At 49.9% G+C, this 12,907-nt stretch overlaps 6 protein-coding genes across 9 annotated transcripts in view; 1 reads left to right on the top strand and 5 right to left on the bottom strand.

Annotated features, from left to right (window-relative positions):
* Positions 1-467: 467 nt before the first annotated feature.
* LOC118512960 (yrdC domain-containing protein, mitochondrial) lies at positions 468-1,993 on the bottom strand. Its single transcript, XM_036058186.1, has 2 exons — positions 1,770-1,993; positions 468-1,666 (listed from the first exon to the last, which is right to left on the bottom strand). Exon 2 carries the CDS (start codon positions 1,426-1,428, stop codon positions 622-624), a length of 807 nt encoding a protein of 268 aa, XP_035914079.1. The 5' UTR covers positions 1,429-1,666; positions 1,770-1,993; the 3' UTR covers positions 468-621.
* On the bottom strand, positions 995-1,984 carry LOC118512965 (DNA-directed RNA polymerase III subunit RPC10). Its single transcript, XM_036058191.1, has 2 exons — positions 1,770-1,984; positions 995-1,666 (listed from the first exon to the last, which is right to left on the bottom strand). Exons 1-2 carry the CDS (start codon positions 1,908-1,910, stop codon positions 1,481-1,483), a joined length of 327 nt encoding a protein of 108 aa, XP_035914084.1. The 5' UTR covers positions 1,911-1,984; the 3' UTR covers positions 995-1,480.
* A 108-nt stretch (positions 1,994-2,101) lies between the features above and the next one.
* LOC118512961 (mitochondrial inner membrane protease subunit 2) lies at positions 2,102-3,186 on the bottom strand. Its single transcript, XM_036058187.1, has 2 exons — positions 2,619-3,186; positions 2,102-2,555 (listed from the first exon to the last, which is right to left on the bottom strand). Exons 1-2 carry the CDS (start codon positions 2,962-2,964, stop codon positions 2,284-2,286), a joined length of 618 nt encoding a protein of 205 aa, XP_035914080.1. The 5' UTR covers positions 2,965-3,186; the 3' UTR covers positions 2,102-2,283.
* A 209-nt stretch (positions 3,187-3,395) lies between these two features.
* LOC118512955 (poly(A)-specific ribonuclease PARN-like) lies at positions 3,396-6,072 on the top strand. 2 transcript variants are annotated; one of them, XM_036058177.1, is made up of 6 exons: positions 3,396-3,548; positions 3,664-4,690; positions 4,753-5,037; positions 5,116-5,171; positions 5,245-5,480; positions 5,554-6,072. In XM_036058177.1, the coding sequence occupies exons 1-6, from the start codon at positions 3,530-3,532 to the stop codon at positions 5,878-5,880; spliced, it is 1,950 nt and encodes a 649-aa protein (XP_035914070.1). In that variant the 5' UTR covers positions 3,396-3,529; the 3' UTR covers positions 5,881-6,072. The 2 variants fall into 2 exon arrangements, with proteins under 2 accessions (XP_035914070.1, XP_035914071.1); XM_036058178.1 differs by having other exon boundaries at positions 3,411-3,548; positions 5,245-5,476.
* Positions 6,073-6,152: 80 nt separating this feature from the next.
* On the bottom strand, positions 6,153-11,945 carry LOC118512959 (venom acid phosphatase Acph-1-like). 3 transcript variants are annotated; one of them, XM_036058184.1, is made up of 7 exons: positions 11,239-11,945; positions 8,131-8,659; positions 7,798-8,100; positions 7,428-7,526; positions 7,099-7,344; positions 6,838-7,023; positions 6,153-6,756 (listed from the first exon to the last, which is right to left on the bottom strand). In XM_036058184.1, the coding sequence occupies exons 3-7, from the start codon at positions 7,984-7,986 to the stop codon at positions 6,238-6,240; spliced, it is 1,239 nt and encodes a 412-aa protein (XP_035914077.1). In that variant the 5' UTR covers positions 7,987-8,100; positions 8,131-8,659; positions 11,239-11,945; the 3' UTR covers positions 6,153-6,237. The 3 variants fall into 3 exon arrangements, with proteins under 3 accessions (XP_035914077.1, XP_035914076.1, XP_035914078.1); XM_036058183.1 differs by having other exon boundaries at positions 7,798-8,659; XM_036058185.1 differs by lacking the exon at positions 11,239-11,945 and adding an exon at positions 9,426-9,794 and having other exon boundaries at positions 7,798-8,659.
* Positions 11,946-12,225: 280 nt separating this feature from the next.
* Positions 12,226-12,907, bottom strand: part of LOC118512963 (E3 SUMO-protein ligase NSE2-like) — a 1,185-nt gene continuing 503 nt past the window's right edge. The window contains exons 2-3 of the mRNA XM_036058189.1: positions 12,776-12,903; positions 12,226-12,701 (exon numbers count right to left, since the gene is read on the bottom strand). Of these exons, the coding sequence (XP_035914082.1) occupies positions 12,306-12,701; positions 12,776-12,903 (524 nt within the window). The 3' untranslated portion in view covers positions 12,226-12,305. The remainder of the gene's footprint in view (positions 12,702-12,775; positions 12,904-12,907) is intronic.

Below are 12,907 nucleotides of genomic sequence, written 5' to 3'. Positions count from 1 at the left end.
GCTTTATCAAAAGCTGCCCACAAAGACGGCTAGAGGGGCAAAGATGCCAGCCCAAGACAGATTTTTGTAGCTAAAACTTTAGTTGCTTCCAGTCTAACTGTCAGGTTAAATTGGGGGGGGTGCTTCACACGGCAGGACACCATCGGAGTTCAGATCCCATCCGGTCGGTCTGCCTCCCCGTACACAGTGCTGACTCCAGAACGCTCATCTCGAGTTAGTACAACGCGCCGTTTTCAGAAGTGCGCGAAAGCTCACTTGGCGGTCAGCAAGCAAGGCGCAAGGCTGATGGAAGCAAGATCGTACGGACTCCGCAGAACGAACTTTTACCTCCAGCGTTTGTGCGTAATCGATACGGGAAGCGATCTTGAAGTGAAGTGAAGTGAATATTGTCCCGGGGCAGAGATAATTCGTACCCCAAATCGCTATACATCGAATGAGATCGGAATAATTCGTGGGTTAAAATGAAGTTCATGCAGTGTAACAGTTTTTCCAATTGTATTTGTTAGGTGTGGTATGGCTTCGAGCATGCAGGCCGCTATGTTTTTCTACTCGTGTTAGTGACACTAACACAATGCTGCAGAGGAATATGTTTATTTTTTTTTATGGCGGTTAGAAAGCGGATTAAGGCGCTAGTCGGATGTTGTGCCTTTCGACTGTTTTAATGATTTTTTCTACCGCTACCCCACGGCGTATGATCCTATAGCATCCCGGTACAGACAAATCGATCACCGTCGATGCTGCTCGCTGCTCTTCCGACAACCCTAGCTGGCCGCCGTCGAACACCGCACCCAGCTTGGGCCATAGCTCTTTGAACTCCCCTACCTCCAGCGTACTTTGACTGGAACTTTTGTTCGCGCTGGTCAGTGCGATAGGTTCGTTAAACGCTGCACAGACATCCTGTATAAAATTATTCTCCGTTATTCGTATTCCTATGTTGGACACTCCGGGATTCAGCTTCGGATTGTTCAGTTTGGCTGACCTTTTTACCACTACCGTTACCGCACCCGGCAGCAGCTCATTCAGAAGCTCGGCCGACAGATGGTCCGCCTCGCCCCACTGCCGCAAGTCCTCGACCGTGGCCACACATATAGCGACGGGTTTCAGTTCGTGCCTTCCTTTGATATTGTACAGCCGGCCTATCGCTTTGGGATTGTTGGCACTGCATGTTAGCCCGTAAACCGTATCCGTTGGTATCGCAATTACTTCGCCGCGCCTAAGCTTTTCCACCGCGATCACTTTCGCGTCCGCGCGCGTAGTGTCAATAACTTTGGATTGTTTGGCAACATCTAGCTTAAGTCTAGAAAGTTTAAGCTGCTTGTTGGATGATGTTTCGTTTACATCATATTTTAACGCTCGTTTCATCATGTACAGCGGAGAAGCACGCGCACATTCACTCGACACTAAACTACGGGCAATAGCAAAAAGCATTGGCTAACGCGGGTTTTCGTTGAACTATCGTGTGTGTATTGTCTTTCCGTTCCTAATCCCGCCAATTGTGGCCACACGTTTGATTACAGCACTTGTAAAACGTTGTCATGGGCTCGTCGGCGGAGCGTGTTTGCATCTGCATAAAGTACGCACGGTTATGCGAGCACGAAGGACATACGGCATCGGTCGAATCTACGTTTTCCCAGGCAGCCGAACCACCCATCACATGGTCCACCTCCTGCAACACAGGTACAAATTAGTCATCGCGGATACGGCCAAGATAGCCGATACTGCCATGCGTTCCGAACGCATGACGAATTCTCACTGCAGAAGTACTTTACCTTGAGCTTTGGGTAAATGCGGCTGGAAATTCTTTGCCGGATTTTACAAATGTAAGGGCATGTGTTGCAGGAAAAACGTAGCGCATCGGTGCCTTCCTCCACCAGCAGTAAGTTGCCGCAGGTAGGACAGAACATCAACATCACTAAGTTTAACTATTATATCAACAATACGCGCAACGTGGTTTATCCATTTACATAAACAAAGGCCCCGCTCTATTTACGAGCTTTTGACGGGAAACGTCACAATGACAAGGTTTGTACAAATGTCAAGGTTCGGATAGGATGTTGTCGGAAATTTAGTAAAAAAAAAGGCTTCCTACGACTGAACGGACTGCCGCCGTGGTGTTTGTATCACTCCTTTGACTGTGTATTTTGTTTCATAAAGAGACAGACATAACCAGTCTGAACTACAGTAGTAAGCAGTTGGATTTGGTTGAAACTAAGAGATTGGGCAATTACCTAGGATAAAGACTTTTTTTTCTATACAAAAGAAAACTTCAGACACATTTCTCTATCAATTCAGTCGATGCACTTCTTCGATGGGATGAACCAAAGGTGAAGAAGAGTTGCTGCTGCTGCTGCTACTATTACTAACAGTATGGTTGTTTGCGGCCTTTGTGCTACCGGGACTAGTAGACCGTTTACCCATCGCGATCGGTACTCTCGTTTTCGGCACGGTAGAGGGTAACTGTTGCCAGCGAGATGGTGGCCAAACGATCTGTGTTGCCCGGGCAGTAACCAGTCCCAACGAAACGGGGCCGAACGTGTTGCTATCTAGTGAATTACCTGGAACAAAAACGAGCTTTAATTCCTTTTCCACGCACATACACAATCACATTCGCCTGTCACCTGTATGATCCCCTTCAACCCAGCAATGCCCTTCCGGGACGGTAACGTATGGCAGCTTATAGCCTAGGGTGGAGATCACATCTCCCTGCAGAGCGACGACGCGCTTGATAATCTTCTGGGTCGGATCCTTCGGCGAGATGAGCGAAATAATGTCGCCCCGCTGCACGTCCATATTCCGGACGGCCCAGCGCGACAGGAACACATAGTCGGTCACGGTCGCGTCCGGATTGAGGGCCGGCTGCATCGACACACCCTCGACCCGAGCCACATAGCCGACGCAGTCGAGCAGGGTCACACCGACCGGAACACCGAGCAGCAACGATTTGAGGAAGGTCGGGAACCGCATTATGAGACAGAACGTTGATTTCGTTGGCGCTGGCCCGGGGAACACTAGTTTCACGCTTACGCTGTGCAAACCAACTGTTGCCTCATCTTCAACGATAGTCCCACAAAGACTGGAGAGATTGAATTTGGTTCCAAAACACGGATTTTTCCTATCGAATGCGAGGCGACGATTCTTACAGCTGGACGGGTGCTCGGATTGTTTAGGAAATTATTTGACAAACTGTTGACATTTCCCGATGCGTTGTGTAATCCAGGGGCTGTCAAGCGAATATCCGAATAAATTAGTTTTAATTTATAAATTATGAACTACAATTAAATTAGTAATTTTTTTTAGTAATTATTATATCTATTTTACTCTCTGACGAAGGTAATAATATCACCAAAACAACTCAAAATTGTGACCCTTTACTCGAGATAGTTGCAGCAATTTGTTTTCGTTTTTGCACCCAACTGGCAACACTGCCACGTTTTTGATGGGTAGCGAATGTGTATAAACAATTGCAGCTTTCTTTCGGATCAATCGCGCGCCTTTCACGCTTCATCAAAATTGTTATTAAAGTGTATCGATGGATATAACCAAGAAAAGTAAAAAACCTCAACCAATCCCACTTCTGCCACCACCGGAACCGGAACTCCGGAACAACTGAGGCGCAGGGCCAATAATAACACTCCGTCGGGCGTTTATCTCTTCTCTCCGCAGACTTTATCGAGCAGCTGCCATCGATTCGCGAAACAATTCGGAATGCAACGTTCTTTGCGATCGATTGTGAGTTTACCGGGCTGGCCTCCGATCGGACCATCTTGCCGTTCGATACACCGGAGGAGGTGTATTTGAAAATGGTCGAAAACAGCCCACAGTACATCATCATTCAGTTTGGACTGTGTGCGTTTCGCGTTGAGCCGCCAGAGGCAGGGCAGACGGCAGGGCAGACGGCAGAGGCGAAGGAAGGGGGGGAAGACGATAAGGAGCAGGGGAAGGATACCGAACCGCGCGTATCGTACAAATGCTACAACTTCTACTGCTATCCGAAGGGCCGCACAAACGTGTTCAGTTGTCAGGGAGAAAGCATGCGCTTCCTCGCCGACAATGGGTTCGATTTCAATCGGCTCTTCCGTGAAGGACTTTCGTACGCAAACGAAATCGATGAGCAGCGGTACAGGGCTGACCTGAAGGAGCGCCAGGCATCGCGTGCAGCCACCATACTGGCCGCAGCGGAGGAAGAATCGAATGATGAAGAACCCAAAACGGCGGCAGGGGAACTGCCCACGGACGCGATCCCAGTGCCTTTCGAGCTTCAGCAACAGGTGGACGACACGGCGGCCAGTATTGAGGAGTTCCTGCAGTCGGACCGCTCGGAGCTGATCGTCGGTAAGTGTAATGCGTTCCAGCGGAAGCTCATCTACCAGATGATAGAGCAGCGCTTTCAGCGCAAAGTTTCCACCTCGACCGTGTCGTTGGAAAGCAATCAGAAGGCCATTAAGGTGGAGCGGAAGCGTACCTACGAGGAGGAACAGGCGTTGGACGATCAACGCCGAGAGCGGGAGAACGAGGATCTCCAGATGAGCATCGGAATGTCGCTGGTGCTGCAGGAGCTGTCCAAAGCGCGCAAGTTCATCATTGGCCACAATATGCTGCTCGATTTGTTCTACGTGCTACGCCAATTCTTCAAGCCTCTGCCGGCCGACTATCAGGAGTTTAAGAAGATAACGAAGGAGTGCTTCCCGCTGTAAGTAATGGTCGGGACGCGCCGACGAACGGGGCTTACAGTTGGTGCATTTCCATTTCCAGGCTCCTCGATACAAAGTACCTGTGTACGAACGCAGAAATCAAGGAGCACGTAAACTCGTCCGTACTGGCGCACGTGTACGATGCGGTTAGCAGGGCTCCCTTTTCAATCCCCACGGTACACCCCGAGCTGCCCGACCATCAGTACAGTGTCGACGATGAGAAGAAGCACGAGGCCGGATACGACGCGTACCTTACCGGGCTGTGCTTCCTCGGGCTGGCCAGCAAGTTCAAGGCTGATCTGTTGCACCTGCACAAGGACACCACGTTGAGGCATTATATGAACCGGTAAGCGACTGATTTGCCTTGATTACGCTCATGAACCAGATCCGAACTGTCCTACCGTTGCGTTACCCCTTGTTGCAGAATATTCATTACCCGGCTGAACGATGTCAACTACATCTATCTGAATGGAAAAGAGCGTAAGCATTGGCAATTTGAAATGCACACGAGAGGAGTGCAGTTTATGTTCATCAGTCACTTTCTCCCTAACAGCCGCACAAACACGGGAACACATTTTCTACATCACCTTCCCGGACGCTTGGCGCACGAGCGATATCCAAAGCAAATTTAAACCGTTCGGTTCGGTCTACGTCTGCTGGGTGGACAGTACATCCGCCTTCGTGTCGCTGCACAATCGCGTGGCGGCAAGTTCGGTGCTGAAAACGATTGGCTACCACGCCGGCTTCAAAGTGTACAGCTTCGCACAGTTTACGCAGATGAAACTGCAAGTATATACTCTGCCCCTGTTCGTGCTTTCGGTTCCCCCTTTACTGAGCTGCCGGGTTTCGCTTTCGGTTTCAGCGCCCTGCTGCTAAACGAGGACGAATCGGTTCGAGTAGTCCTGTCGCCGGAGCTCCAGCAGGAGTACGACACGCACAACCAGTCGATCAGCCGGGCGGGCAAGAAGAAAAAGGACAAAAAGAAGGCCAACAAATAGGTCGCGCGGCCGGAGCGTCCGGCAAGCGGAAGGGAACAACGGACGAGGAGCCGCCAACGAAGCCGACAGCCGCCGAAGCCGACACAACGGGCGACAACGGTAATGTCGATCGGGATGGTGGTGGCGGCGGTGGTGGTTGGAAGACCGTTAAAAAGGCACGCAAAACCTTCGCCGACAACAACGATTGGTGAGAGAATCTGGTGCGCTACAACTCTATGTGTCTGTGTCTCACATCCACAAGCGCCACAATTAATGCATTTTACCCGGACAACACGGAACTGACTGACGGTCGGTCTGCACTGCACACAAGGCTCTGCTTTCGTGTCACAGAGCGCTCGACGCAAAGACTGTAGTGTGATAAATGTATAAATTAACCAGCACTCGATCGCGACTTATCACTGCTCCATCATCATCCTCCCCCCGCGTGATGTGCGCGCGAACGAAACGGAACGAAACTAGGCGGTTGCGACGTTGAGACAACTAATTTAATCACACCTTACACTATGGTACAGCCACTAACACTAGCTACGCAAAACAGTCCTTACGGCCTAAGGTCCCGATGGGGGTGGTTCGACGGTGTCGGGATTTTTCGCCACACAGTCCTTCTTCCAGTCGGTCGGTATGGTGGCTTTCAGCACCGTCTTTAGCTTCTCGATCGGGCACAGCTCGGTGCAGCCGGGGATCGTCAGACGCTGGAGCCGCTGGCCGAGCAGCTTCTGGCTGACGGACACCGCGTACTGCCCACCGGTAGTGTCGCGGTACAGTTCCAGCACGCCCATCACTCCGTAATCCGGCAGGACGCTCTCGTTCCAAACCTTGAACGCCGACAGAATGTTAACGACGGTCGAATCGTGTCCGGCGTAGAGGAAGATTTTCTTGTGCGAGCCGGCTGGGTTCGCGATCAGCGCCTCCCATTCGTTGAGTGTTTTGCGCAGGAAGGGACCCCCCTTCAGTCGCTTCATCTCGTCGGTGTAGACGTTGAGGGCGTAGCTTTTCTTCGTCAGCGGCAGCAGCTTGTCGGGGTAGTAAGCTTTTGTCCAGGCCGGCAGCTTAAGACCGTACTCGGACTGTGTGTGGCGACCGAAAAAAAACAAGAAGCAATACATTTTAATATGTGATGGGCGCGCGACTCCTCAGCGTGACCGTACCTCAGCTTTGAGCGTGCTAAACAGTGACTGTACGTCGTCCGGATTCGCTATGGTCAGGCCGGTGATGCGCGTGAGATTCTCAAACAGCTGCTTGTTGGCGTTCATAAGCGATACCACCTCGGGAAGCTTGAATGATTCCTGCACCGTTTCGGTGTACCGTGGACAGGACACACGCACCAGTAGAAGCTGCCGTACAAGGGAGAGAGAGAGAGAGAGAATGACAGAAGTTCCATGTCGCGTTCATTACCCCACCGTACTTACCGTATCTTGACTGAGCGGTTCACTGAAGTACGGAATTGGTTGCCAGTTTAGCCGACGGTTCCACTCGAGCGGTGTGTCGTCCGGCGGGAACAGACCCGCCAGCACTAGCTGCATCGACATCTGCGTTCGCGGAACACCGGTCGTCTGTACGTGGACGTTCTTGGCACGATACGTTTCGCCGACGAACCGTCCGTAGCGTTCACGCAGCCAGATGCCAATCTGCTCATACACGGAGTGTTTGCCTTTCTGCGCAACAAAACGGAACGTTACGGTAAGCCCAAAAAAGGTGGAATCGTATGAATTATCTTTTCGGTTGATTCGACTCTTACATTCGTCAGCTGTCCCCAGTCGTACGGCTCGAAGGTGTAGTTCACGTACGGATCGTTCGGATACGTGTCGGCCGGGGTGCGTTGTCCGTGGCGGAAAAACTGTTGGGAAAAGTTGACGATCCATTAGATTAGCTTCCCTGTTTTTTTTTAGACGTGATAGTCGTTATCATAATTCTCGTTCATCTTAGTGATAGGATTCCGAGAAAGATTGTTGCACTGGAATCATCTCAACGATCGAGAGGAATTCTGAGTATAGAGCGTTCAGTAGTTAGGCGGGTCTGCCTTCCCTGGCTAGTTGCTAAGCCAAACACAGATTTGCGTAACACTGCAAACTAGGTCACAAGCGGCACATCACATTTCGAACACTTACCACGTGCACTTGCTTTAGCTCATAGCCGGGCCGTCGACCCAGCACGTGTAGAAACTCGCCATTGTCATCCGAAAGGTCCTCCGCGGACGAGGGTGCTCCGTACACGCCGTACGCGGTAAAGAAGACGATCGTCGTGATCAGCACACTGCACGTCAACATGATAAGCACACGGCGGCTCAAATAATACATGGCGCAGCTGGATCGGACCCGCTTCTTATATAGGCGCTGCGAGAGGCTCTGAGGAGAACGAGCCTCTGTTGAGGGGGTTGGCAGATGGCACACGCTCTGTGTGTGTGTGTGTGTGTGTGTGTGTGTGTGTGTGTGTGTGTGTGTTGTCTGGGACGGGAGACTGTGTTTGGCTGTGTTAATTGTTTATAGCCAAATTACGACAAGCGAGCGAGCGGCATCCACCGTCCTGCCCAGTACACACAGACACACGCACAGTAAGATGGAAGTTTGGGGTGATGCTGCCGGGGTAAGATCCCAGAACCAGTTAGTAATGTTTTCGTAGGGGTTGTCTGCTTGTCTGTGTCATGGTGTGTTTGAGGGCGTTTTTTGTTTTTTTTTTTTGCTTGGTTCTAAGAGCGGTGGGAGATACCGGTTTGTCCCGGATTGCTGATGGTCACCGGTGATAAGCGCGCCCCGGGACTAGGTTTTCGGGTGTGTGCACCACCACCCGGGTGTCAGGTAATCGGTTTAATTGGACGGTTGTTGGTTCGTCCGTTCGGGTTCGGGCCGGGCAACGGGACCGGTGGTTGTTGTGACCGTTGCGGACGGTGTGTTGTCCGGCACCTGGATACGGAACAGACGCACCTGGGGCAGTACGGACCGTGTGACGGCGGACAGCGTACGGGAGGGTGGCCTAAAACGAAAAACCGCGGATGTTTAAATTTTGCTAGCGGGTGATCTCGGGTTTGGGAGGCTGGATGGAAGCGAACTTGGTCATCGAACCATCGCCACCGCCATCAGCCCTTGCTCTGATAACCTTGAACTTGATCATGATCGTGATCGTGAGTTTAAAGACAACTTTGCCCCACTTTTATTGCTCCCCACGCGAATGGCAAACTGAACCTGAGAGTTTGTGATAACCCGTGTGGCAAGACAATGCTTTTTTATAAATTATGCCAAATAGCAAAATGTTACTTCGCACATCACGTGTCCGGTTTGTTTTGCTGTGCATAGTTTATATTACGCAAAACAAGGTGGATCATTTAATGTGTTTGTTTATTCCGCCAACATGACTCGTAACAATTCATCCCGCCCGAGCAGCACTGCCCTGACGAAATCGCTTCCGAATCGCAGTAAATCGTTTGCGGGCCGCTTAATCTTTGCAATTATTTGACCCTTCAGGCTTACACAATTACGGGGGGGGGAGCTTTAGGCTTGATAACCTCACGCCAACGTTAAATCTGCGTCCTTAACATGTGTTGTATTCAATTAAGGGAAGATTTGTGGGGTTTTTTTCCCCTACGCACAAAAATCATTCCTTTCGGAGCTGTTCGAGCGGACAACGCGCATCGCACACTAAAACACGTGTTCTTGCTTCCTTCCTTTGGGATGAATTGGCGGTGTGTGCTGAAGAAGAAAGGAGCAACCCCGCAGAACAAGCAAATAGCTAGCTGTCTTACCCTTTTTACGGAGAATTGGCTTTCCCGGAACGGGCGAACACTTAAGTCAAGAAAGTAGGCTAGTACAATGTAGGTTTCGGTTATCGATCAACTTTTGCCAAAGTCAACACAGAAGGTGCTGCCTTAGGCAGAACCTTGAAAGGCTGCCGTTTTACTTAGGGTTGTGCTGTGCCCCTTGCTCAACTGTTTTTTGAGCCTCAAATTTATCACTTTAACTGCACCGCACGGCGGATGGCACTTTTGTCTCGCGCGCACGCACGCACTCTACGCCGGGTTTGAGTTTTGCGAGACGATCGGACCGAGCACCGAATCGTCACCGGCTGCTCTGCGCTGCCTGCAATCCTTGGGATGCGAAATTTGGACTGAAAATAAATCATCTCATCGGTTGATCGCACGCTACCGAGATGTCGCCCAGAGAGGCAAGCTGGCTGGCTGGCTGTGTCCACTGGCTGTGAGCAGCAACCACAACCGTTTCGCCGTACCTTTCGTACGTACGCATAATTAACCGATCCATATCATTGCCATTGTTTGGGCGAACGCATCGCGTGTGTTTGCCACGTTGTTACACTGACGATCGCACAATCGCGTACAATCCGATCGACTCTACCAGTTGGGAGCTGCCCCATGTTGGCATTCAACGGTACAGAACGGTACGCCGATTGTCGAAAAGTTCGGCAACCATTGATGAAATGATTTTTTTAATATAATGTAAAAACTAAACGTAGAATAATTTTTAGCCACCATCAGCCCACCGATCGGTGGAGTGTGCGGAGCGCAGTGTGTCGTTTTAAAATAAATTATCCATCCTCTGCATGGTGCACAAATTCCTTTCTTCCTCCTGGGGAATCCTTCTTCCCGTACCCAAAATAATTCATTGCTCCAACAGCCATCGACGGGCACAGCGTAGAAAGCAGTTCTCTTTTATGTTCCCTTTCGTCGAGTGTCGAAGTGTTCTATGTTTGGTTACATGAAGCCGAAACCAGAACCAGTTTTTTTGGTTTTTGGACACTGTCTCGTAACAATGAGTGATAAGACATGGCGACATGACACTCATGGATGACTCTTGCGCTGCTCTGGGGTTCCGCGATCGTTTTGAGGAATATAACGGACACTTCTTAATCAATTTGTGCGCTTCATCTATTATTATGTCTCACACGATAGGTTCACGTAAAAATCCCATTCGCACTCCCATTACTGCGTAACATGATGAACTGCCGATCCGCGGCCATGATCGATGTGATGATTGAGCCAAAGGCTATTAAGTCATGAAATAGCCAACATAGCCCAGTAGGTCGTTAGGCTAAGAAAATGATAAAATAAAATGAAAATAAACCATTTTTACCCTTTTCTAGCTCGCCTTGTGCTAGCTAGAGCGCCTACGCTGTTTAAGCGCTGTTTAATAGGCACGTGTAGGAGTTCGTGGCCTACTGTGATCGTTAAAACGCGCATCTACCTGCTTACAACGAGTTGCATCAAATATGAGGCCAAACGATTCGGCTAACTTTATTTTTTACGGGAACAAGAGGATTCATGCTCAAAAGTAGGACAAACCGCTTGACAACGTGTACGTTTCTGCTACTTCCTGTAATCTCATTGCACCTTGAATTTGATGGGAAGGATAATTATATTTTCTCAACCTAAGCACACACACACACACACCGATACAATAATGGCACGGCCCTGCTGTTCCCTAGCTCACATGATATAAAGTGAAACATCGTAAACCTTCAAAACGGGACAGGAAACGGAGATAAAATGTGCAAAAAAAAGCACGGTGCGCATAGCAATGCCTCCGCCTGTGGCTATGGCTCACCTGTTTATTTGAAAGTTACCAGTGCCTTCTCCGCGAAGGTATGCCTCCTGGTCTAAGGTTGGGATGGCTCCATAACACATTGGAAAGGTTTTAAGGGTGCGTGCACGCTACTGCGGCCGGAACTTTAAATCGGAAATATTCACGGTTCACTATTTTACTCTGGGCACGATCACGCGAATTAGTGGTACAGTCCGATTGCCTTTCCGGGAAGAATTGCACAGCCTGACCTCACCGTTCTGCCACGTTCAATGTTTCGCTGGTAAATGCGTTGGACCGTGAAACGGTGAGTTTTGTCGTTTCGCCTCTTCCATGTACCAAGTTACCTCCCCTGTACGAGTTCTTATCATTCGCGCTGCCCGGTGGAATGTAAAGGCGTTATCGGACGGTGGTTTATCTAGGATTGCAATCTGTGTAGAAACGTAGCAATTTCTGAGTAAGACCGTGGTTGAGTCGCACTTGTCACAGCGCGCGCACTACGGACAACATCGTTCTGGGGTTCTGGGTGTAGTTTCTTATGCCGCTTATGATGAAGATCACCAAACGGTGTACCCTCATGGAAGACTCTTCACTGATGTCACCTTCGGGGATGATGATTGATCCAATCACTATACAATAGGCCGACCACATAATACTGAGTTAACTAGCGCGGTGCATGCACATGGGCAACGAATTCTTTACATCGCTACAGTTTGTAGTAACACGCAGCTTGAATGAGTTTGTGTGCGATGCCCGATCGCTTCTGTGCTGGTCCGGTGCACTTTATTAGCACTAAGGTCAGCAGCAGCTAAGCAAACCAAACACGTACACGTAGTACGTGACGTGTGGCGGTTCTCCAACGGTAATTGGCAAGTGCTAATTGAACACCGGGGTGGGCGAATTTTAACTGTTCACGAAAATTTTTCCATAAACGCGCCAATCTAGCCAAAAAAAAATCCATCGCATCGAAATATGCTGTTCGGCCGTACGCTTATAAAACTGAATACCAAATGGGTTGGTAAAGAAATGGCAGGTTTATTAAGACGAACTGTGATTGCTAACGTAACGCTTGCCAGCTTCGTTCCGTTGCCTCACAAGAGAGCAGAACGGGCTCGCATCAATTCCTTCTGCAGTCTCACGTCCAGCTCGAGCAACTGCCGCTGAACGTAACCTTGCGCAGCACAACCCATCACGGGGCAACGGGTTCGTGGGTTTTGCACCAGCAGCTGTTCGATTGCGGTCTTTTCGTACACATGATTGCACTGCTTATTGCGCACCGGAACTTCCAGCGGGCGCTTCGTTATCGGATCGATCATAGTAGTAATGTCATCTTCGATCATTAAATCATCATCATTGTTCTGCTCGCGGTCTGTGGATTGTCCCTCTAGCGATGGATTCAGCAGTGGTTTAGCATATTGCACAAAGTCCTTGTACCGTTTGTGGGACTTTGCTTGGGTTTTCTTTTTCTCCAGCTTGGTTTCGTAGGACTAGAAAGATTGATAGAGCAGTATAGCATTAGCAGCAAGCGGACACACATTTAGTGCAATGGTCGTAAAATTACATGGTCGAAGCCTTCCATGGTCGGTTCTCGGTACGATTCTGCCATCGCTTTCCGATGGCTGGTCATTTGGCTATCGATGACACACAGCTTTTCTACCAGGCTGGTGTACAGATTCAAATCTTTCATTGCTGC

This window comes from Anopheles stephensi, chromosome 3 (genome assembly GCF_013141755.1).
Source record: "Anopheles stephensi strain Indian chromosome 3, UCI_ANSTEP_V1.0, whole genome shotgun sequence".
NCBI classification, from domain to species: Eukaryota; Metazoa; Arthropoda; class Insecta; order Diptera; family Culicidae; genus Anopheles; species Anopheles stephensi.
Note: the sequence above shows the minus strand (reverse complement) of the source record. Positions and strands in the feature narration are given on the sequence as shown.

Excerpts from the sequence above, each read along its gene's own strand:
- LOC118512960 (XM_036058186.1), bottom strand. The coding sequence starts at position 1,428 with ATGCTTTTTGCTATTGCCCGTAGTTTAGTGTCGAGTGAATGTGCGCGT.
- LOC118512965 (XM_036058191.1), bottom strand. The coding sequence starts at position 1,910 with ATGTTGATGTTCTGTCCTACCTGCGGCAACTTACTGCTGGTGGAGGAA. Across the intron at positions 1,667-1,769 it reads GCATTTACCCAAAGCTCAAG|GAGGTGGACCATGTGATGGG; the intron begins GTAAAGTACTTC and ends CCTGTGTTGCAG.
- LOC118512961 (XM_036058187.1), bottom strand. The coding sequence starts at position 2,964 with ATGCGGTTCCCGACCTTCCTCAAATCGTTGCTGCTCGGTGTTCCGGTC. Across the intron at positions 2,556-2,618 it reads GGTTGAAGGGGATCATACAG|GTAATTCACTAGATAGCAAC; the intron begins GTGACAGGCGAA and ends TTTTTGTTCCAG.
- LOC118512955 (XM_036058177.1), top strand. Across the intron at positions 5,172-5,244 it reads CTATCTGAATGGAAAAGAGC|CCGCACAAACACGGGAACAC; the intron begins GTAAGCATTGGC and ends TCTCCCTAACAG. Across the intron at positions 5,481-5,553 it reads TTACGCAGATGAAACTGCAA|CGCCCTGCTGCTAAACGAGG; the intron begins GTATATACTCTG and ends TTTCGGTTTCAG.
- LOC118512959 (XM_036058183.1), bottom strand. The coding sequence starts at position 7,986 with ATGTATTATTTGAGCCGCCGTGTGCTTATCATGTTGACGTGCAGTGTG. Across the intron at positions 7,345-7,427 it reads ACTGGGGACAGCTGACGAAT|AAAGGCAAACACTCCGTGTA; the intron begins GTAAGAGTCGAA and ends TTTGTTGCGCAG. Across the intron at positions 6,757-6,837 it reads TTAGCACGCTCAAAGCTGAG|TCCGAGTACGGTCTTAAGCT; the intron begins GTACGGTCACGC and ends CGCCACACACAG.